The sequence below is a fragment of the Rhynchophorus ferrugineus genome, unplaced genomic scaffold, assembly GCF_030347505.1.
Source record: "Rhynchophorus ferrugineus isolate W39M unplaced genomic scaffold, kcgeb_rfMv2 rfM4, whole genome shotgun sequence".
Lineage (NCBI taxonomy): Eukaryota > Metazoa > Arthropoda > Insecta > Coleoptera > Curculionidae > Rhynchophorus > Rhynchophorus ferrugineus.
In genome coordinates, this window is record NW_027472583.1 from 44,556,719 (window position 1) to 44,581,802 (window position 25,084).

The window sequence follows — 25,084 nt, forward strand, 5'->3', positions numbered from 1 at the left end:
TACAGCAGAAATATTCAGCAAACTGCTGTTCTTTTAACTTCTTTTAAAACGTCCTTTTTGTTAACTATACCGGACCTAAACAAGGCATGTAAAAAGACCTGGTGAAGACCCTTTATGGCGGCTACAACTATAAACTGCAAGAAGGCCCAAGGTCATGGATCATCCGATATTTTTTTAAGGATCTGTAACTAACGTATTCCATCCGCGTGAGGAGATCTTTCTAGAAACTGGAAAAGCCTTTCCCTCCCCGAAAATGTGAACGAATCGAAATACGGAAAAGGATATCTTGAACCAGCCTTCCCAGTCACCACCAAGAGCCGAGCGGCGGAGCTTCAGCGATAAAACACGATGCACCATCAGTGTCAGTGTGTGTGAGAATTTGTAGTTTTTGTAGATGGAGACCAGCGACAAAAAAAACCAAAATAAGATCTTCTAAACTCCCAGCAGCATCTACCGAATCCACTCCTCCCCAGACATTATCCTGGGGAAATGGAAGAGATTATCTCTTACATTAGTAAACAACCTAGCCAACTCCGCTCAGGCTGCCCAACAAACCAAAATCTGGATTCCGCAATCGCAGCTTGAGGAATTGAAATCTGTCGTCCAAGCGCTCTCGGCACTAACAACAGCGGCTACGGAACAACAATTCTAATTAAAAAGGGAGTACAACACTTTTTATTTCCTTCATTACAAACAACTAGTTTCGAATCAACCTGCACTTCAATTGTCCTATCAGACAAGTCAAAATTACATTACAAAAGTAATTTTCAAAGCGTTGAAACGAAAATAAAACTTCTTAACCGATCTGATGTTCGCTAGTGAGAGATCTATATTGACTGATGGTACATGCTCTCGATATAATTCGCATTGTAGAACTATATGCTTTAAGATAAAAGAATACCAACTAATAGTTACGTACAACTAACGAATCGCCTACTATTGCATATATAAACAGTATCTCATTAAAGTTAATTCAAAAAGTTCTGGTGGTCAGTGATACATGACAAGAAAGTGGCAGCTACGATTAAATTAATAAGCAGAATAGGCCAAGCTGTAAAAGCTTATACTATTCTAACATGGTGCGTGTGGAAGATAGGAAATATTACAATTACACATCCAACTTTTTCCAACGTTTATTTTGTGAGATTTGGATACTAGTGATGATGATTATGATGAAAACGTCCTCATTCTGAACTGGATCTAGTGCTTAGCAAGGGCTCTAAACTACAGTCTCCGATACTAAATAATCAATATTGATATTTTAACAAACTGATATATTCGTATGATCTAAACGAATACTTGATGCATTGAAAATCTAGTGCATATTATATTACAATAATCGAAATATATCGCATATAGTTTCAAGTGAAAATATTTGAGATACATTATATACAATCGCATTTCTGTGTCAAAAATACCTAATAAAAATATCTCTAATTGGCTGTTGGATTAACACGTTGTAATATAGAAGTGAGTAAATTATACTTAGATTGTATCTAACACTAATATTTAGTATATTCTCAACGAGTTTTCTGAGTCGTTCAGAAGACAGAAAATCACTTCCATAAATCCAAACCGCTCGTCTCTATATTGGATGACGTCTTCCATTTCCGAAGCTTAAATAAGAGCCTGGAAGACTACTCTCTCAACGATTTTTGATAATAACCTCAAAAAACTGAATACATGGTAAATGCAGGATACTGATTTGTGTCCTTTTTGGAATAACAGAAACAAGCGTGTAATTTGTAATGTTTGTTTGGCCAGTAAGCTATTTCTGAGGAAGATTTGGAAGTTATCGAGTGATTATACCGGCAGGATCAGGTGCCTTTCGGACAATGAATTTTTGAATTATAATTTTTGGGATGATAAAGTGTCTCTCAAAAATTCTTGCGGTAAAATGGTACCTATAGTCCTTCCAAAACAACAGTAAACTTACGTTATTACGACGTCGAATACATGCATGTTGAATTATTTCATTTTGCAAAATCTTTTAAAATATGAGCCGTATTTTTCTTCTCATTTTATTCTGGTTAAAAAGAGATTCAGTGGTATCTGATGTGTTCGTAACCGAATTAACCCGTAAAACTCGGTTGTTAAAAAACATTAGTGATAATAATTGGAGGTTATAAAATGGCAAACGTTGTTTTGGCGCTTTGCATCTTTTGATCAATTTCAAATTCCTGCTTATTATTACTTTGATTGAAAATTCCGAAGCCATTAGATAGAGTCCGAAACTGATTGCGTCTCTAATCCAATACTTCGAAGAGGGACGATATGAGGGCCCCCCTTGCCAGTAAAATGCGTTAGAGACGTAAGTATATAGTTTTAGCGTATTGCACATGCACTGAATAATAAATAATATGGGCACTGTCACTAAATTTTTTTAAAAAGTAAACGACAAAAAAATTTTAGATTCACCAAAGAAAAACCGTCCGTATGCAAAATGGGTAACGAATCAAGATCACCTTGATGTTGGCTCTATTCCAAATTTAATATATGGAACCTGTGAAAAAGCGAGTAATTTTTTCGACATTGTATTCTCGATATAATCATAATTTAATTATTATTATTCAGATTGCAATTATTTCAGAGGAACCTGTTAATCCGGGAAATATTTTCAGAAAATTCAGGAACATACAGCTGTTTGAGGGAGAACTATGTCAAATTGTTACTCGTTAATTAATTTATATTAAATGTTTGTGTTTTACGTAATTTAGTTTTTCTTCAGAAATAATCTGAAAAAAGATTCAGTACTTGACATGGCAATATTACGATTTTCTCCCTATCATGTTTACTCCCATAGAATTGATATGGAAATATCAAATATTTGTTAACGTTAATAATATGGAACACTGATCAAGAGAAATATATAATGAAGAACTGTTTGGACTTATGGAAAGAAGCATTTTCTACAATAACGCCTTCGGTTTCGATAAACACCATCAGACACCTGGAAGAAGAAATTGATAAATGGTGGAGCGGTGAACAAGTATTTCTATAACTAAAACAGTGACTGTTAGAGTAAAAGTGACTGTATGAATGTATGCATAGATATATGTGTTCAGAATATACATGAGAATTCAGGAATCGCAAAAGGAATCGATAGAATTTTGAATGAAAAATATACAGAGAGTAACAGAAGAAAATAAAAAGAAATATAATCATATCAAAATGACTTGACATGGAAACGTGAGATGGAAACACAACAACGTAGAAAGTAAAAACTACAGATAAAAGGATAAATATGCCTGATATGGAAATAATATACTTGGATATAAAATTATTTAGGCCTCCAGAGAATACCATTACATTAAAAAAACGCACTTAGAACTCTACTTCATAAGCGATATCGAAAAGAGTTTAATGTAAATGTAACAAAACAGCATTAACCTAAAAACTACTATGACTGTATAATTAATGGTATTTCGATAGTATATGCATTAGATTGATGCGACAACATTGAGTTGTTTTGACGTCATATATTTTGATGACATTAGTTCACTGTTTTATTGAACGGATTATGGACTGATTATTGTATCAATGACATCTTGGTTTTTGTTGGTATGGGGATTTCGATCGACATGGTTGGTCATCATGGAGATTGAAAGACTCTGGCAATCTCAGCTATAAATTTGAGCTTCTCACGATCTGTGACTGCAAATTGCATATCGTAATACTAGTGGAATATAAAGCAATTTTGAACCGATGTTATATATCTCGAAATTAAAATTATTTTTTGTTACTCAATTACGTTCCAACCAAAAACCAAATAAAAGTGTAATATGGCATGTCTTCAGATAGACCAAAATTTTGCAATCTTAAGGTTGAGGTTTGTCATTTGTGTTAACTGCCGTAGAGATCCGGGACTTTAAGAAAAGTGGGCGTCACAATTATTATTGCGATAATTCTTGGAGTGGCAGGTGTCCTGAATTGATTATCACATTAGCGACATCTTACTTTTCGTTAGTATCGATATTGTGATCGACATGGTTGGTAATCTGAGAATGAAAAGTCTATCCACTGTATCTTATATATTGTAACACTAGTGGTATCATCAGTAATATATCCACAAGAACTTTGTTACTTTATAATGTTATATATTTGAAAACTAAAATTATATTTGCTACCTAAATAGAAGATTTCTAAAACGAGCATATACCCATCGAAATAATAGATGTATTTAATCGAAACTCTAAATGCCAGGTCAATATGAACGTAGTAAAATTAGTAAAACCGTCCGAACCGAACTCGCCAGAACCAATTCCAGCGCCATTTCATTTACGTTATTGGAAAAAACAACTTTTCAGTTTAAATTTGTTCGTTACCATCAAACCTTAACGCCCCGCGATCTTTTTTACTCATTCTTTCTTCTTTCTCTCCCTGCACGACGACCTCTATTTCCTGCCAAGTGATTTATTTCCATCCCGTTCAGCAGCCGAGCAGGGAGGGACCGTGAGGGGGACGGAGAACGGCGAGTCGGTGTTGGGTCCTTTTAAAATTTTATTTTCGTCGAATTGATCATATTATTTTCCCGACAAAAGAAAAGGATACCTGTGTAATATCCCCCATTCTTCGGTCGAACAATGAGAGGGGTGGTGGGGGGACGGGCAGGGGAGGCAGAGGGTTTTCGACGGAAAGGTCCGGGAGCGGATACGGGCGGCCGGGACGAATGGGGAAGGACCCCGCCGCTTGGTTACTCTATTTATGTTATTGTTATGCTTCTCCAGGTTGATGGTTTGATTAAATTGAAACTGTTTAAGAACTGTGTTCGGCGGTTTTGCGACGGGGGTCGATTTTCTCAGGTGGGCGGGTGGCAAACTGATGGGGAATGAACTTGAACGGGAAGGCGCGAAGGGAGAGGTAGCATTGCGATTTCGTGCGAATATAAAATGTACGGGTTTATTGAATTTTACCTCCTTTTTTTCGGGGTGTCTCGCATGTTATAGCGTGTGAAGCATAAAAATGTCTGTAGTAAATCTTCGAATGAAGTGGGAAAAAATATATAAAACATTTTTTTAGTTTTAATTGATAAACTGGTAAAATAGTTGGACATTTGAAAAAAACACAAATTATTATTTATTTATTTTTCTGAATTTACTTAGTAGATTGGAGTTTATTCAATTTTAATCGGTTGGTTAAGTTGGTGTTAAGCTAAATTGTGTATATATAGTAGAATATAAAATACGTGTAGAAGACAGATTAAATAAGGTTTTTGTTTATTTCTATTTAGTTATTACAACGATTATTATGTACATATTTTATTTTAAAATGTTTTTTTTGCGTTTAAAAACTAAGTTTTTAATATTTATTAAGTTCCTTATTTATTTTTTGAAGTCGGTTTAATTTTTTTGTTAAAATATTTTATTTTTCTCTTTTTAATGTTAGATATTTACTGAATAAATTACGCAGTTATTTTATTTAATATCACAATGGGTAGGCTAAGTAAAGATGCAGCCCGTATGAGGAAAAAGAAGGATAAAGAAACAATGATTGAAAATAAGGAGCGCTTCAGGCCCCAGGATCCGCTACCTAGCCTAGGAGATTTGACAAATCTTCCAACTACTAAACCAGAAAAACAAAGAAATATTGTCCGCGCCGGAAACCGAACCCGCGATCCCCGATTGGAAGCCAAAAGCTTTAACAATTTAATTACACTATAGAAGCAATTATCTACAATATTTCTACGAGATCTTATATGCTATAGTTAGTGCTTAAAAAGAAAACTGAATGATTTTTGCACTGAACGACTTCCGATTTTCCATCACATCGGCTCAGCAATAATATTATATCAAAATATCTAATTATTTTAGATAAAAAATAGGTGAAAACTTTCTACGTGCGTTTGTAATTTGAGCGTTTTCCTCAATTTTCCCTCCAACACCTCACCAGATCCAGACGTGATTCCAACGGGACCACCTCGGCGGTGCACTCATACATTAAAAAAATACAGCCAAACATGAAACCTCCTTTTTCGAAGTCGGTTAATAATGAACATGAATCAATATTTCGAGAATAAGGTTTAGAGATATGCCCGACGGAGTTAAATCGGCCAAATATGACTATGAAATTACATATTTGTTATATTACGTCTTATATTAGATATGCTTGCATTACTTAGATGCAGCATAATCTAGTTGTAAATGAAAATTAATGAATTTATTACTGTTGTTATGTTCCATTTGTATCAATATTCAAGCAGAGTGTGTGAGAAATATATCAGTAAGTATTTATGCTTTATACAAATTCATGTGATTTGGTTCAATTTTCTGATTTTCTGCGTGTTGTCCAATAGCAATATTGCTTCCACGTTGCTGTGATTTAGTAACATTTTTTCATGTTTGAAGGCGACATTTGGATAAGTTCGTAGCGACAAACTTTCGTAAATAATCTAGAACTGCATCTTTGTAGTGTTGGATTATGTCAGTTTAATGTTTTAATGTACCCTATGAGACCAGACAGGCTTTATAAGTGACTACTGAATCAATATATTTGACGTTAGGTCAAGTACATATAAACCAGTCAAGCGATGCAGTTAGGTTTTTGTCACTTCGGCACAATGCACAATTTATATGGATATATTTCGAGTTATTAAGCTTAATTTTCCAGTCTAGTCCATTTGTGGACTTTGTTGACTGCCAGTTGTACTTCTTCTATAGCACTAGACAAACATATGTCTTTTGCCCTAATGACATAAAATTATATGAGCTAAATGTTCAATAAGAAGTGCATTAAGTTGGAATGTGAATGTCGAATGGAGTTGATATGTGAAAAGGAAGTGAGAAGTATCACTCTGATGAAAAATTAAGCTGAACATAGAAAATTGTAAAAATAATTGATCGCATACCGATTTTCACAAATTTTCAATTGCATCATATGCAATGCTTTAGTTTCATACCAAGTTTCACCGTATTTACATCGGCATATTTTTAAAATATTCCACAATTAGCTAATCTATATTTTATCCTTCGAATTTGGTTAATAATGCACGATTGAAAGCATGAGACCAGAACTATAGCTTATTATTGGATAATAATATTATGGAACTATAAAACTATGATTGGTTATCTATCTATTACTAATAATAATTACTAGAAGACCAGTTTTAATATAGAATAATTAAAAAAACATAAATGGCCACAGAACAAATTATAAGTAAAAAATGAGGAAATAGGAAATATTTGTATGTACTATTACTCACCAACTAAAGCTAGAATGACTGTTAACAGAGGAGCCGTAGGGAATGCAACAGTCATATTCATTTCTAACATCTGCAGCAGATCAACTGAAACAAACAAAAATAAAAAGCTTTTATATTTGCAATATCGTATACTAATTTTTAAAGTTATCATATTCTCTTCTAATTATTATAAGTTATTATAAAAATTATCTAAAATCTTGATCTTTAGATGTATAATTTTCATCACAGCAAATTGTCTCTACTGTACCTACTCTCTACTCATAGAGAAATAGAGATTTACCTTTATAGGTAATTTTAGGGAAATGTTTCACGACGTCCAACATCTAGATGTCGCTACTCTTAACTTATTATTTGTTTAAATCGCTCTGCTAAGAGCCGCGACGAGATCTGATTAGCTCACTTCGCTTCTATGGTGCGTTTATTGTTTAGTTATTCTGAGCGCCATTTTCACTATGCCTGACGTAAGGAATAGTGTGTCTAAATTTTTATAACGTTTAGATATTAAATTATTAGTTCATTAATATATATCAGTGGGTAGTACAATAAGTAAAGCGAATTCTCGATCTAGGAAGAAATGTATAATCGTTTTCATTTGAATTAAAAAATGATTGATCCCTTCCCTCTTCCGAAAGAAACTATGCAAGTGGTTACATAATTTTCTCCTTGGATCAATAGTTGCAACTCATCTAAAATAACAGCTCCTGAATGCAAACCTATTAAGAAAGGATTAACCGAAATTCAAGAATTCACTAAACCGAGGAATTTGGTGTAAAGCGACTCAACACTTAAATAGTGCAAAATGTATTACCCAAGTAAGAACAAATTTGTTCCGATTCAGGAATATACATCCTTCGGCTTGTATATTTGAGAAATCATTTGAAGCGCTTATCAAAAGTTATTTTTTGTTCTCATTCGCCTTTAGGAAATTGTGAAGAGGTGAAGGAGATACTAACAAACACTAACAAACGAATCAGGGCAATATCTCATGTCCCAGAAAATTGTTTTGTTGTACTGTTAATAGCTCTTTGAGCTATCTCTTTTATTTTATCCCAAGTCACGTCGATAATGTAACATATTTTTGTCAAATATCTTTAAAAACTGTAAATTTAAAACTTTTTAATTGTACACTACATAATGATTTTCGAGATAGAATATTAAAAATAATAAGGCGCGCTATATACTTTTGGATAAAATAGATAAACAGTTTGCTTTTAGTATAAGAAAACAAACAGACTGAACTCTAATAGATCTCTAATAGATTAAATTGATGACACTAAACAAATATGAATAAGGGAAAAGACTGAAGAAGTAATTTTGATTTGTTCGGTTTGTTTGTTTGAAAGTTCTTTGTTTGGTTTGGTTGTTTATTGGTCAATCATATGTAACGTCAGGGCTATCACATGCTGCACCTGCGTGGCAAACTTTATCAAAGAACGAATCAAATGTCTTCACAGCAAAATGTTTTGTACAGGTGTCCATAATGTAGATTTAAATTAGCCAATATTTTCTCCAGATTCCCCTATTGAGTCGTTTCTCTATTACTCTATGACCATTCAAATTCTTGTGGTTTGGTTCGATTCAATATTCTGATTTTCTGTGTGTGGTCCAGTAGTTGTATTGCTTACACATTGCTGTGGTTTAGTAAAATTATTTCAAGTTTTAAAGAAAAATCTTAAATAACTTCTTAAAGCCATTTAATGTCGAGGAAATTGTGAAGTTTGAAGGAACGTACAAAGTTTACACAAATTTTTTATCTGAAATAATCAGATATTTGGATATAATGTTATTGCTGAGCTAATGTGGTAGAAAATCGGAAGTCGTTCACTGCTAAAGCCATTCAGATTGCTTTTAAGTACTACCTATAGCATATAAACCTCGTAGAAATATTGTAGATAATTGCTTGTGTAATTGTTGAAGAGTTTAGCTCTCGATCGGTGGTTGCGGATTCGATTCCCGGCGTGGACGATCATTTTTTTGTTGTTCTAGGTTAGTTAGAACATTTGTCAAATCACCTAGGCTAGGTAGCGGATACCGGGGCCTGAAGCGCTCCTTATTTTCAATCATTATTTTTTTATCCCTATTTTTCATCATAAGGGCTGCACCTTTATATGACCTACCCATTGTAGTATTAAATAAAAAATTGCATAATTTACTGAGTAAATATCTAGCACTAAAAAGAGAAAAATAAAATATTTTTAACAAAAAAATTGAACCGCCTTAAAAAAATCCTTCAAATATTTCTTTTTGTGTTAAAAATCTAAGTTTGATTATTTTTAAATTTTTACTGGGTTCCTTATTTATTTGTTGTAGTCGGTTCAATATTTTTGTTAAAAATATTTTATACTATACAAGTTCGCGTGGTTTGGTATGGCCATCTTCTGATATCCTGTGTGTTGTCCAGTATCTACAGTACTTCCACGTTGCTGTGATTCAGTAACCTTACTTGATGTTCTAAACAAAATCTTCAATAACTTCGTAAATTAATTTGATGTCCAGAATGTTAGGAAGTTCATCGTTGGTTACGTAGAAATATACATTGGTATTTCATCAAAAAACTGTTTTGGTAGGGTTCACATTAATCGATAAAGGTTTAGTCCAATCCCATATTTGTCTCCATAAGTCCAAATAGACTTTATAATTGACTGATAAACCAATCTTTAATTTTGAATAGCTCTTTAATCTTGAGTCTGATCTGCTCTTCTTTTTGTCTAACGTGATATTTCCAATTTAACCAACCATCAAGCTAGATGCTTTCATTGATTTCAATTAAAAGAATGGAGCATCTCTTAAGTGATAATTTAGCATTTAGATGCGGAAGTATTTCGTTGATCATCATTCATATCATTCCGCTGGAACGCAAAATTGCCAAGAAAGAATTCCGAGCTACTAAGCTGTACTTTCTAATATCTAGTCTCTTTGTGGATCTTACTGACTGCCAATTGTGTATTTTCTAAAGCCGTAGGTAGATATATATATTTTATCATAATTGCTGTGTCGTCGTAAAAAGTATTATTTCTTTTGTTGTTAGGATATCAGCAGTGATACAGAAGAGGTATCAAGGCATCCAAGATCCCAATGGAATACCAGCTGAAATAATTTAAAAAGTTGAGAATATCTCTTCAGACGAAACTCTACATTTTCGAACAGACACGACTCCAGCAATACACAACAATTCCGCAATGACATTTGAATCATCCTGTAGAATAGGACTTGTTCTGCTGGTTTGTCCAGTATTTTAAACATAATTATTTGTGACATCTTAAAGAATCCAGAAAAATTCCTCAGACTCAAATGTGCATTAAATATGCATGTCAAGAGACTATTATCAATTTCCGTGACAGCTTCCACTGGAGAAACCAACTTCATAGCTATTTTGGACCGATACACATGTGCTGTAACCATTGTAAATTACATAGCGTTCGGATTTAACCTTCAATTTTATGAATACATTAGATTATTTTGTGACAGTATGATGATAGACGATAAAAAGCTAAGTCAGACTAACTAAACTAAGTGCAAAGATATCGTAACGCGTTCGGATTTTACCATATTTTACGTCCGACCAAAGACCGACGGTCAGATCGAACGCCTGATGACGTTCATATCGCGGTAATGTCGCCCGAGGGAACAGAACTAACAAACGTGACCAGTTCCGACTCTCTTACCCCACCGCCGAGACTAGACAACTTCCAGCGCCTTTAATCTCAACCAGTCCCCATTCCCCGCGTTTAACGGGGGCAGTGTCACGCCAAACCACCCCCGAGGGCGGCAATCCGACAAACAAAAGGAGCGGTCAAAAGGGTTCGGTTGGTTTTTGCGGTCTCTGGAAACAGGCAACCTTCGACAACATATTGCTTTTTTCTCCTATATTTTTAATGTCAATTTTTTTAAGTTTTAATATAAATGAAATGTTAGTGGCTATGGTCAATATTCCGCTTTCTGATAATTTTAATAAAACCACCGTAATCAAACATATATGCTAACAGTTCAATTCAAAAGTCCCCAGCCTGACACGTAGATGGCGCTACTAAAATTAAATCCATGTTTTTTTTTGGTTAGCCCTAACCCTCAAAAGATGAGTGAATAAATTTAACAGCTCTCGGATCATTAGTTTGTGAATTATAGCATTTTCCGTGAAGCAACTTTTCTTATGCTGAAAAAAAAATGGATAAAAAGGAATTTCACGTGTTGATAAAATATTGCTTTTTAAAGGGAAAAAATACAGTTGAAGCAAAAAAACTTTGCCTGATGCCTAGTTTCCGGACACTGCCCTAGGAAAATCAACCATCAAGGGTTGGTACGCTAAGTTTAGGCGTTGTGAAATGAGCACCGAAGACGGTGAATGCAGTGGACGCCAAAAAGAGGTTGTTACCAACGAAAACATTTTAAAAATCCACCAAATGATTTTGAATCGCCGTAAATTGAAATTGAATGAAATAGCAGACAGTCAAAGATATCAACTGAACGTATACATCATATCATTCACCAATATTTGGGTATGAGAAAGCTATGTGCAAAGTGGGTGCCGCGCGAGCTCACTTTTCCAGGACCTTCAATAGCGACTATTACATAGCGTTATTGGGCCGTTTGAAAGACCAAATAGCCGAAAAACGGCCGCATTTGAAGAAAAAGAAAGTGCTGCTTCACCAAGACGATGCACCGTGTCACAAGTCAGTGAAAACGATGGAAAAAAATCCATGAATTGGGTTTCGAATTGCTTCCTTATCCGTATCCACCGTATTCTCCAGATCTGGCCCCCAGCGCCGAATTTTGAAGATGAAGAGGTGATCGCCAAAATTTTGAAGCAAAGGACAAATCGTACTACAAAATATATTCATATACCCTAGAAGGGAGTTATATTGAATAAAATAACTCATTTTACCAAAAAAATTTGTTTTACTATGGTAGGCCGAGGACATTTCAATTGGCCTGTTAAATAACACCGTTGATAACATTTGAGGTTAAACCTCATTTATTTGTTCATTGCGTATAATTTTGTTCTCTTTTTAGTTACCAAATAATATAGAAAAATATAATTAATGTAATGTAATTGGTTTATCCCTATAAGTATGCACGAAGTCAGTATATATTTCTATATACTATCTACTATAATTCAAATGCCAACTAGAGAGAAGAACATTGACTTCTAACTGAACTCACTAAACATTCATTGCAGTTCCCTACTGAATGAAAATATTAATTAAATTCAAGCGAGAGTATTTTTACTTAATGGTCTTCAATATTCTACATTTCATGGTTCGTGTGTCTGGATACTCACTCACTTCAGCTCTATGAAAGTTATATTAATCTCTTTAAAATCATTATTTCAGTTACGGTCACACACTAGTCATTATCGACGAATGGTTCTTCAAATCGAATAGTTCAATTTTTTTCATTTCTTTTCTTTCCAGTGGTTGCACAAAACCAATTTTTTAAATGTGAAATATAAGATAAAAAATCCAAATAAAATCGAAGCGCGTTAAAGTATTGGAATGCGAAAATGATGGATAGGAAACGGTAAGTGACGTAAATGTTTCGTAGCTTTTCTGACAGGTGACTTAAATATGGCGAATTTTTAAATTTTGTGTTGCTTTCTTTGATAAAATCTTAGTAATCCCAGTTTTATATATTATAAATCAATATTTTCGATATATTCAATATATTCGCCGTTCTTCTCACTAGTCGACTACTACTACGACTTCCTCAAGCATCTCCACTTCATTACAAAGAAATGAACAGGATGCTTCATGTATTAAAATTTGGTTCATTAAAAAAATGTTTTCGAAACAGTCCAAATGTTTTCAGAGTTGAAATATTTTCTCAAATATTTCACCAAATCCTCTTTTTTTAACTTCAACTTCCTGGTATACATATTCACTTCGTATATTTTCGTTTCTCAAATAAACACAAATAGTGCTATCAAATATCAAAATAAATAGTCGGAATCAAATGGAGAAGTCATCATAATAATGACCCTATATTTGTAGAATACTTAATTACGTTATAGTATAGTCAGTTTAAAAAACACTATACGGCTCGATTTTCACAAACGGTAATTACAATCAATCAATTACCAATCTATCATCCGCGATAAAAAAAAACAACGAGCAGGAAAAACGAAGATTCCCCAGCTGAAAATTTCGACATAAAACGAGCTGACTACAATTAGAGCGGAAACTGTGCGATAATTCGGAAGTTTCCGAAGTTTTCCGCCACTAGATTGATGAGGAGGAACGATGAAAAGAATCCAAAACGGGTCTATCGAGCGTCGCCACTCGATCATACTCGAGTAAAAGGATTCGGGTTTTGTCAGGAACAAAAAATAAACTGCCGGCGTCCCTTAATAGAAATACGCTATAGACTTAACTGTTCGATATCTTGTTAAATCAACTTTAATATTAAGTCAGATCGGGTTTCAAATATTTTTTAATTAGCGAGAAAAAGATTTTCCAATATTTTTTTAAGATTTAGCTAAAAATTAATAACTCTACAAACTGTTAATGTGTTTCATATGACTCTTGATCTAAAGAATTAGCTCTTTGTATGCCTCCCAATTCCACAAGCAATGATGACTGTTACTAGTCTTGTGTCGTGTTAAATTCCGAGGAATATTCCGAGATCTAGGCAGTCGCAGAAGTAACACTGCAACCATTATTGGAGATGTAACCCCGTAGGGTATTTTAATGTCATTGAGAACAAATTTGAATAACATCGCATCACCTAGACGACAGTAAAAGGTGATTCTCGTGTGATTTATTCTAAACAGCTTGACGGACTTTACAGCTACGCGTTGTTGTTTACGAAAGATGTGGTTAGTTTCTCCCTTATTTTGCAATCTTATCACTGCATTCTCTACTAGAGCACTGACTACATCATATACAAAAGAATTAGTGCTCTTTCGCACTTCCTGCGCACATAATAAATATACATGCCTACACAGAGTATGCTCTGGACAGCTACATACCTACCTATGCACACACATTTTACGTACTCTACAATATAGTATTTTACAACTATTCTCACAAATTTAACTGACATTTATGTCGTACGATTTATTTTAATATTTTACTTGAAATTTATCTGAATGCTGTAACACGCGCTTATTCCCTTATCTTCTTCTAATTTTCTTTATTAAAAAATAAATACTTTATTACCTCAACAGACCTTTGCAAACATAAAATTAACCTAAAAAATACTTTCTAACCACAACTCTCGTAAACAACGACGGGTAGCTCTGAAATCTGTCAAGCTGCTTTAGAATAAATGTACACGAGCATCACATCACCTCCGATATTACTAAATACCGGCATGTACTATCAAGTTTACAACCTGACCTGATAGACCTCGTGGAAAGCATTCTGGAAAATCCTCCGAAGGCTTAAAAATATTAAACGCTGAAGAAGTAAGGATAAAGAAACTATTAAGCGGTCTGCCCATGGGTGATATGAAGCCGACCGTCTACCTACATCATATACGCAGTCTAAAACCCATATTTTTTGGAACAACTAACTATTTTGGAAAGAATCAGGTTAATTTTAGCGGTAAAAGATGAGGCAAATCTGAACGAGCTTGCTGTAATGGCGGACCGCATAATGGAACCTATATATAGCCCAAGTAAGAAGGACGTCAATACCGCAATCGTTTGCCCAACAAGTTACGTCTAACAACGATCTGAATCTAAACAAGTTGACGCAAATAGATGAAATAAATCCAGGTCCGGGAGTCGCGGATGAACAGCACGACAGGAAATGGGAATGGCACGGTATCTTATTACCACAAAACATTTGGTTCCGGAGCATACCACTACACAAACCCATGGAGCTGGAGACCACAGAGGAAGTCGGAAAATAACCCGCCGACGAGTGTCGAGACAGCCGTTGGGCATTCCGTTACTAAACGCCTCCTCGTCAGGAATATATAATATAACTAGTATTCGTTTCCTCATAGACATTGGGGTCGAGAGAGTCCCACTAAAAAGACAATATATATGCCAAAAAAGCCGATTAAAACATATGGAGAACGCTGGATCTAAACCTAAGAAGTCCATTCACTTAGACGTTCATTATAGCTGACGTAGCACAACCGAATGTAGGAAGCAATTTTCTACATGAATTTGACTTACTACCCGATCTGAAAAAACAGCAACTCATCGACCGTAGGACTAGTCTCACCTACATCAGACAAATATCTCAAAGCAATACACCGATTATAAAAAGTGTGAATGGCGAAGCCGCCATCAAGTCGTTAAACAACACATGGAAGTAACGTGACCAGCGAAGATACGGGAACGCTAGCACAACATCAGACATCATATTATAACAGGCGAATACCCTTGTACCGCCAAAGCATGACGATTGTCACTTGGGAGATGCAAGGAACCTAAAAGAAACCGAACAATGGATCGGAAGTGGTATCGTCAGTTCATCCAAAAGTCCATATTCCAGCGCAATCCTGCTATGAAGAAATATGGACGGCAGCTGGCGAATTTGTGGCGATTACAGGAACCTTAATATAACAATTCCAGGTGAGTACTCAGTTCAGAGATTCCAGAGTATCCAAGATGTCGCTCATAGACTCCACGACTGTACAATTTTTTTCAGCAATGGACCTTGAACGAGCCTATCTTAACATTCCAATGACAGAAGAGTGCCGTAAACTCTGCCGGTCTACTCCAATTTAACGTAATGCCATTCTTTCCAACGATTCATGGACAAAATTCTCCAAGTTTTGCATTTTGTTATATTGATGACATATTCGTTAGTTAGCATCCAATAGTGAACAGTAACATGGAGACAACTTGAAGCAGTTATTCAATAGATTGAAATTTCACAGTTTATCCAAGGTTAAATCAAGAAGTGTGTTTTAAATAAGAATCCGTAGAATATCTGGGTCATGAAGCAAATGCCAGCGGTACTAAACCAAGTCCAGACAATCACAGACCTCCGATTTTTTTTTAGATATAATCAACTACTACAGACGATTCATCCCACATGCAGCAGAAGTGCAAGCATCATTCATGCGCTCACAGCAAGAGCGAAAAAGAAAGAATAAAGAATGCAAACAGCAACTCACACAAGCAACGTTACTAGCACATTGAATGAAGCAAACGAAATTGTATCTTGTCACTGATGCTTTGATACAGCCATGGGAGCCGCACTGGAACAAACATCAAATGGCAATAGACGGCCACTTGTTTTTTTCTTCAGAAAATGGTCACCGACACAGGCCAGTTATAGTACATATGACCAATATACCAGTACATATGAGAACTTCTTGCAATTTATCGTTCTATCAAATTTTTCAAACATACGGAAATACATGGAAAGGATTTTTTTTACAGATCACAACCCGTTAACCTACGCTTTCAACCAGAATTCGTACAAAGCATCACTATGGCGGCAGATTCATTTGGATCTGATTAGACAATTTTAATAAATCATATACTTAAGTCCGATCATTTTACACTATAGGCATTTAAATGCTGACATTTCATACTAAAAAACTAATTTGACAGTTTTGTGAATGACTAACTAAGTTTTGCCTGGACTCTTTCACAGTTCTTCCTCGATAAAAGTGACAACGAAAGCCAAGCAAGTCAAAGATGACCACACACTGAAAGATCAACTGTTGAAAATGTGGACAAAATCATGTAAATGGTCCAGTCCGGTCGGCATATAAACACTGTTTCTATTGCCCAGGAGCTAAACAGTGCAAAAAATAATTTGGAATAATTTAAAAAAGGTTGAATATTAGAACAACTGGATGTATGGGTGCTATACTAATTACCGGAACTAAATTTCCATGTGTAAAATGCTATTGAATCACCACAAAATTGACCCGCTTTTGAAATGGGTGGTGACTAGCGATGGAAAGATGATGACTTAGGGAACCATTTACAACATCAAGGGAAAACAACCGTGGTCAAAACGTCAAGAGCCAGCGGATAGGGTGACCACGTCAGGAAAGTTTTACTATGCATTTGGTGATATTGGAAATGAATCATGTATTATCAGCTCGGCCAAACTCAAATCAAAGAATCAGATCGCCTGAATGAAGCAATAGTCCAAGAGCGAACAACTTTGACTACTAGAACAGGAATTGAGTTCTAACAAGACAATGTCGAGCTCCGGATATTCGATGGGTTACGCATTTATAAGAGGGTGGTTCAAATATGATTGAGACAAACGCTGTAGATTGCGCACATATATGTTTTGAAGGTCGTGGCTTGAGTATGTGATAGTTGGGACCCTTACGAAGAGAGTAGCATAGTTTTCGTCGAGAGCGCATGTTTCACGCGTGTGCTACGACCATGAGCGTACGTCAAGTGCCGACCACCGTAGCGCAACGTATTGTCATTTGTTTTTTAGTGTGGGAAGGCGTAAAAAGAACGAACATTTTTCTGCGTTCACTACAGACGAGACATGAGTACACTATTACACTCTGAAAGCAAAATGTCCTCTAAAGAGTGGAAGAAGAAGGAGGAAGGGGCGCTAGTCAAAGCGAAAACAACCAGGTCCGCCGGTAAGGTTCTGTGTACGGTGTTATGGGACCAACGGAGTGTGCATTCAATGTACAATTAATACTGCATACTACTCTAACCTTCTGAAAACATATGTGAAACCCGCTTATCGCTCAAGACGGCGGAGCATTCCAGCACAAAGTGCGATTATTCTCCAGGATAACGCGCGCCCTCAAACCGCGCGTCTCACGCTCGATATAATATCGGAATTAGGGTAGGAGGTACTGGAACACCCCCTACAGTCCGGATTTATCACCCAGCGACTATCACATGTTTGGAATACTGAAAGAAGCCCTCGGAGATCAAAGATTCAACACCGACGACAAGGTAGAGGAGTCGTGCGCACATGGCTGTCCGAACTGCCCAAGGAATTCCTCGATACCGGTATCAAAAAAATTCCGGAAAGATTGACAAAATGCCTAACTAATGAGGGGAAATACCTAGAAAAACTCTACATTTTTTAAATTTTTTCAATAATAAATAAACGTGGCAGAGTATTTGTCTCGATCATATTTGAACCACCATATGATAGTTATATAGATATGGATATTATAGTCCGGACCAGGCACTCAGTGATGCCTATTTTGCTAGTGAAAAAATCGCTTCAATAGTGGCTTGTGAAAAATCGACTGCCACAGCTTTTTTGACAATAGGGACACGGAATTCTATGAGAGAGGCATAACAGAATTACCTTCAAAATTGAAATAAATTATCAAACACGTTATTATCAACGTCTTGGAAACAAAACGAGGCATATTTGACCTAAATCAGATCAAGTATGTGAAAATAAAGCCTTCAATTTCAAATAAAATTAATAAATATATTTTACTACACGTATTAAATACCTGAATATCCAGATAAATGTTGATATCAATAAAAGTTACACGACGATTTTCAATTAAAGTAATATTTCACAGATTTGTCACCCCGACATATCCAGTCACAGGTTATAATACCATAATTCGTTCCATAAATCTAAATAATATTTTTATACGGATCTTCAGATATTGCCTTTCCTGTATACAACAGCACAAATATAAAATGAAAATGAATTTCTAAAATATTAGCTCTCAGAGCTAAAAGTCTTTTTTTACAAAAATGTTATATGACAATATAAAGAGATTTTTTTTACCGCAAAGTATGTTTATACTTTTTCCTATTATCCTTTCACAGTTTATTTCTGTAAAATGGAGTTTCCGTGCTAAAAAGTTCCCTAAGCAATTCGAATAATCTCTATCACCCTATAACAAAAAGTAACGTACAAAAATACAGAACCGAATAACCAATTACGAAATTCCAAAATTGAACGGTATTCAAACCCGTAATGCTCTTGACAGCAAAGAGAACAGTTACATGAAACAGATTGTTACGGTACCACTATATATACACCTCTTTAAGACGTTCCATTTCCTTTTATTGTATCTTTTAAATATTTCTTTAATGTCCTGGTGAAATTGTTCACCATGCTCTTCACTCAAATATCTCAAATTTTCCTGCATGAAATTCTTCTACTAGTATAGTATTCTCTTGACAATTTGTTTATAATTAGAGTATTTATTTTGTAGCCTTGAGGAGAAAGACACTCCTGGCAGAAATAAGGTCCGGCTTTTGAGTCTTGAGCCAATCAACTCTTTGCAAAGATTTAAATCAAAAGTTGATATGGGCATAGCCCTTGAATATGGAAAAGTCCTTTGCAACCCTTAAAACTACAAATGTTATGAGGTGCCCAAGGTTTATACTGATTCCCACGTGTTAAAGCAACGTATGTGAAGTAGACTTTTAGACACTAGATGACAGAAACACTTCCGACAAAACGATATAGCACTACATTTTGGGAGAACACATAAAATAATGACAAACTAACAGGTAATGACTTTAAACCGCGCACATCCATATTACAACATGTTCATCCTTCTTGTCTTGGCTCACACAGGTCCGTCTTTATTCGGAAGGTAATAATACTTTACACTTCCAAAATTGTAAAAAGTATGGATAAAATATGAAATATAGAGTATCACATATGAATAACTAAAAGTTATTTTAAAATAAAATCACTCATTTTATAATTATATTACATTTTGTACGTCCACAAATCATCATCTCCTAGAATTTTTTCCATATTATTTTCGTTCTCAGCGTAAGAAAATATACATTAATCAGTTGAAAATACTTAAACAGCTTTTTTGTTGCTGGTCTGTGATCACTGGAAAGGTTGATTAAATTTTTAAAAGGCATATCTGCAGTGTTAATGTTCACCGACAGCTTATGATCATAAAATTTTATTGAACCATTTACACAAGGCTGCATACAAGAAGATTGATGTTTCCATTTGATTTTAGCAGCTCATAGTATACCACAACAAGCTGATCCCACAAATATAGAGCATTAACTTAAAGCCATGGATATTCGGCTTTGCAGTTGATGAAATCAGTTGAAAATACTCAAACTTTTTTGTTGCTAGTCTATGATCACTGAAAAGGCTGACCAAATTTTTTAAAAGGCATATCTGCCGTGTTAATGTTCAACGACAGCTTATGATCATAAAATTTTATTGAACCATTTACACAAGGCTGCATACAAGAAGATTGACGTTTCCATTTGATTTTAGCAGCTCACAGTATACCACAACAAGCTGATCCCACAAATATAGAGCATTAGCTTAAAGCCATGGATATTCGACTTTGCAGTTGATGAAATCAGTTGAAAATACTCAAGCTTTTTTGTTGCTAGTCTATGATCACTGAAAAGGCTAATCAAATTTTTAAAAGGAATATTTGCAGTGTTAATATTCACCGATAGCTTAACAGTGATCATAAAATTGTATTGAACCATTTACACAAAGCAGCATTTTATAGACCGACGTAATATACCAATCTGGCTCAATAAATGCCTTTTTAAAGTTAAAAAGATTAAAATATATGCATATTAAAAAACGGCACAAACCTTTTACTCAAACCCTACAGATTTCATACAATTTTTCAACTAAAGTTTTTATGAATGCACAAAAGAAAAAGACTGAAAAAAATACGGACAAAAGAACGAGGCAACTGCAATTTTTCGCGGAAAGATGAAGGTCATGCGTTTCGAACAGTCAAGACCGCAAAAACCGAGAGCGCTCTTTCGGCCGCTCCGGTTGTTTGTCGGATTGCCGCCTCCCGAGGGTGCGAGGGCGCAGCGCTGCCCTGCCACCGTCAGAAACGGAGAAAAGGGCAGTCGAGATTAAAGGCGCTGGATGTTGTTCGGTCTCGAAGGGGGCAGGAGATTCAGGCCGGGTCTCGTTTGTTAGTATTGTCCCTGCGGGCGATCTGACCGCAGCCCGAACTCCGACAGGCCTTCGATCTGACCGCTACGTTCGCCCCAACATGGCTCAATCGGAACGTACCAAACAGAATCCCCATATCCGTCGAGTGTATGATGTAGACGGACATATTTTTATCATTGATTAGAAGTAGGATGTTAATTAATCTATTATATAGTCAATTCAAAACAGTAGTGACACAGTATCATCGATTACACACAATCATGTAATCGAAAGAGCCTGCAAAAGTTGTCCGTTTATCAAACGTCTTCAAAATTCTTCAAAATATTCTAATAATTAGGGGTTATAAACTGGCAAACGCTGTTTTAACGCTTTGTTTTAATAAATCAGAGATCAAATATACGAAATGTAAAAAACCATTAAGTATTTTTTTCAATCGAAACATAACTTAATACAATTATTTCAGAGAAAATTGTTAATCTGGAAAGTATCCATAAAAAGCCAAAACATATGCAGCTATTTGAGAGATGTAGAACATTCCTTCATTCACTGTTGGGTAATATAGGATTTAAGTGGTGTAAAGATAACCCACGAAGGGAACTTTCAGAGATTTCTTTTAAAAGAATACAATTTTTAAAAACATATCACAAAATCAAGGAAGAATTATTATATCAATTTATATATTTAAATGAGACATAAATATTTCAGAATGGTACATTGTGTCGCTCATGGCAAGATGATAATAAATATAGTATAAAGACAACAAAAGTTGATGGAAAAAGGTAAACGTTAGAATAACTATCGATTAGGTTTTGTTAGTCATAACATTATAGTTCTTCATGCTGGAAACAGGAATGTTTTTATATCTGGTGCAGAATTAGTGTTTTCCTCTAAGTCCAAGGGTTACTGCCATGGAGAAATGAGACATAACTTGTTTTTGCCGTAGTTTGAAAATCAGCTTTTAAAGAACTTGGAGGAAGTATCAGTTATTGTTATGTATAATGCACCATATCTGCCATATATATAGTACACTAGTGCGAAAAATTCCAACAAGTGCATCAACAAACGCTGCAATTAAGGAATGACTTAAAGTACATAAAATAAGTTTCAAGGAAATCATGTTAACGAATAAACTATTTCAAATTGTTACTCGGTAAATATATATGAAATATTTAATTGCATTTTATGTAATTTACTTTTTTAGAAATAAACCTGAGAAAAGATACATGGTAGATCAGATTACTGAACGTTATGGCCACAGAGTATTATGTCTTCCTCCCTATCACTGCATATTTAATCCAATTGAGTTGATATAGGTTATTGCAAAGAATTATTCAATAGACGTTCAGGTTGAAAAGGATATTCAAACCAGAACTGTCTGGATTTATGGACAGAGGCATTGTCGAAAAATAACACCTTCGGTTTGTGTGAGCTCGATCAGACACACTGAAGAAGAATTGACATTGAGAAGACATAAAATTGACAATTGACAATAAATCTTGAGCAAGTTTTTGATAGATTGGAAATAAACAGCTTGGTTAGTATTAACTTGACTAGTATTTCTGAAAGTGAATGTGATTGAATGTGAAAACTTAATGAATGTTGGTTTATAATTCAATGCTGTTTCAATTCCCAAGATAGGGTGATGAAAGAGGAAACATCTAAAGGTTAGTATACAATTAATATACTTTAATTGTAGGAAATTGTATTATAGGGTCTGAAAGCTCTATGAGCATGTGTGTTGTTCAGAATATACATGAACATTTGGTTAGTATGTATGAGTGAAATAATACTAACTGTTTTGCAGATATGGCAAATGCATCAAGGAAAATGCAGTAATTAAATGTAGTTTTATCAAGAAAGATGTATAACAGAACCAACTAAAGAGAAATATAGTAATATCAGAATGACTTTGCAAGGATATATTGCATCGAAAAAAAACAAGGACTAAGCGTAAAACATAAATATGCTCTCTAATGAAAGTAAAATACATTACTCAGATATACAATTGTTAATTAGGTGGATTAGGCCTTCGCGGGATACCACTACATAAAAAAACGCGCCTACGACCCTACTTATACTAGTGTGGAAAAAAGTTCAATGTATATATAATAAAACAGCTCTAACCTATAAATTATTATTGTGGCTGTATAATTAATTGTAGTTTTACGTTCTTCAATAATATATGCATTACATGTACTATAATGTTAAAATAAATTATAATACATAACATTTTTGTTTCATTATTTTATTTATATTAATATATGTCAGAGCCAAAATGTACTAAAACTCTTGCTTGTTTGGAATAGACTATATATAGTCTATTCAAAATACATATAGTTAATCCGCGTCATCAAGATGTTTAATGTAATGCTTGTAATGCAATTTGAAAATTCGTGTTAGAATGAGGAAATAGTTTCCTTTTCATTTTATTCTAGTTAAAAAGAGACACAATGCAAAAGTCGTCCGGTTGTCAAATGAATGCAAAGTTGTTCAAAATATTAATTATAACAACTATAGGTATAGGTTATAAACCGGCAAACATTTTAACGCTTTGCATATTTTAATAAATTTCAAATCGCTGCTTATTCAAAGCCAGACAAGACAAATTGCATCTCTAATCAGTTACTTCGAACAGAAACAAAAAAAATTCGTTAGAGAAATAAGCATATTTACCGTTAAATATTGAGTTGTTGTGGTTTTTATTGATAATTTTTACGAGCGTACGTCACAGAAATATCTTAAAAAATAAAATATATAATCTTGGGTTCACTGAAAAGAAACTATCCTCATACGAAGCGGGTAACGAATCAAGATCAGCTTGATGTTTGCTCTATCAGAGATCAAATATATTAAATGCATAAAAACGGTAAGTAGTTTTTCAATAAAAACATAATTTAATACATTTATTTCGGAAGAAATTGTTAGTCTGTAAAGTATCCATAAAACGCTTAGAGACGCAGCAGCTCTTTGAGTGATGTAGAACATACCTTCATTCACTGTGTAAAGATAATCCACGAAGAGGTTTAATAGAACTTCCAGGCATTGTTTAACAATAAAATTAATGAAGACTTATTATTTCAATTTGTGTATTTAGATGAGACATAGGTATTTCAAAATGAAACATTAGGCCACCCTTGGCAACCAAAATGCTAATAAAAATAATGTAGACAACAAAATTGTATGGAAAGAGGTAGAAATTTGAAGATTAGAATAACATTTGATTAAGTTTTGTAAATCATAATATATTTTAATAATTTATTGCAGATATATTTTTCTTCATGTCAGAAATAGAGATCCAACAAAAAGATGTCAAATAGCCTGTAATTAAGGAATGGCTTGCAAAACTTGCAAACAAATTAAGTTCAAGAACTTAATGCTTCTAACTTGTTGGGATCTTTTTGTTCGATTCGTGTTTCTGGCATGAAGAATAATATATCTGCAATGAATCATTAAAAATATTATGATTTACAAAACCTAATCAAATGTTATTCTACTCTTCAAACTTCTACCTCCAAGTAACAAGTTACTTGGTAAATATAAAAGAAATATTTAATTGTGTTCCATGCAATTTAAAAACGTACACTTGAGACATAGGCTTGAAAACAGATACACAGTAGAGCAGATGGCTGAATAATATGGCCGCAGAGCGTAACGCCTTCCTCCCATCACTGCATATTCGTCAAATCGATTTTTTATACGATGTAGAAAAAAATTACTCAGTAGATATGCAGGTTGAGAAAGATATACAAGCAAGAACTGTTTAGATATGTGGAAAGGATTGCCTACAATAAAACCTTTCGATTTAGATCAACTCCATCAGACACATAAAGAAGAAATTGGCAAATGATGGAATTATACACTAGGATTAGATTCGTAACTAACAGCCTAGTTATAAACTTGAATAGTGGCACATAATGTGACGATGACTGAATGAAACTTTATGGATGTGGGATTATGATTCAATGTTGATAATACCAAGACAGGGTAATGGGAGAGGAAAGAACTACAGGTGTAATATAATTTGTGTAAATATAATAAATGTAGATTAACTGTATAAAATCGTATTGTAGAGTGTGAAAGATTTATATGCATAGATATGAATGTA

At 34.6% G+C, this 25,084-nt stretch overlaps 1 protein-coding gene across 3 annotated transcripts in view; it reads right to left on the reverse strand.

Annotated features, from left to right (window-relative positions):
* Nucleotides 1-25,084, reverse strand: part of LOC143195998 (membralin) — a 177,882-nt gene that overhangs the window by 126,037 nt on the left and 26,761 nt on the right. For 2 of the 3 annotated variants that reach the window (XM_076403568.1, XM_076403569.1), the window contains exon 7: nt 7,199-7,282. In XM_076403568.1, coding sequence (XP_076259683.1) covers nt 7,199-7,282 — 84 coding nt within the window. The remainder of the gene's footprint in view (nt 1-7,198; nt 7,283-25,084) is intronic. The other variant, XM_076403570.1, reaches the window with a different exon arrangement.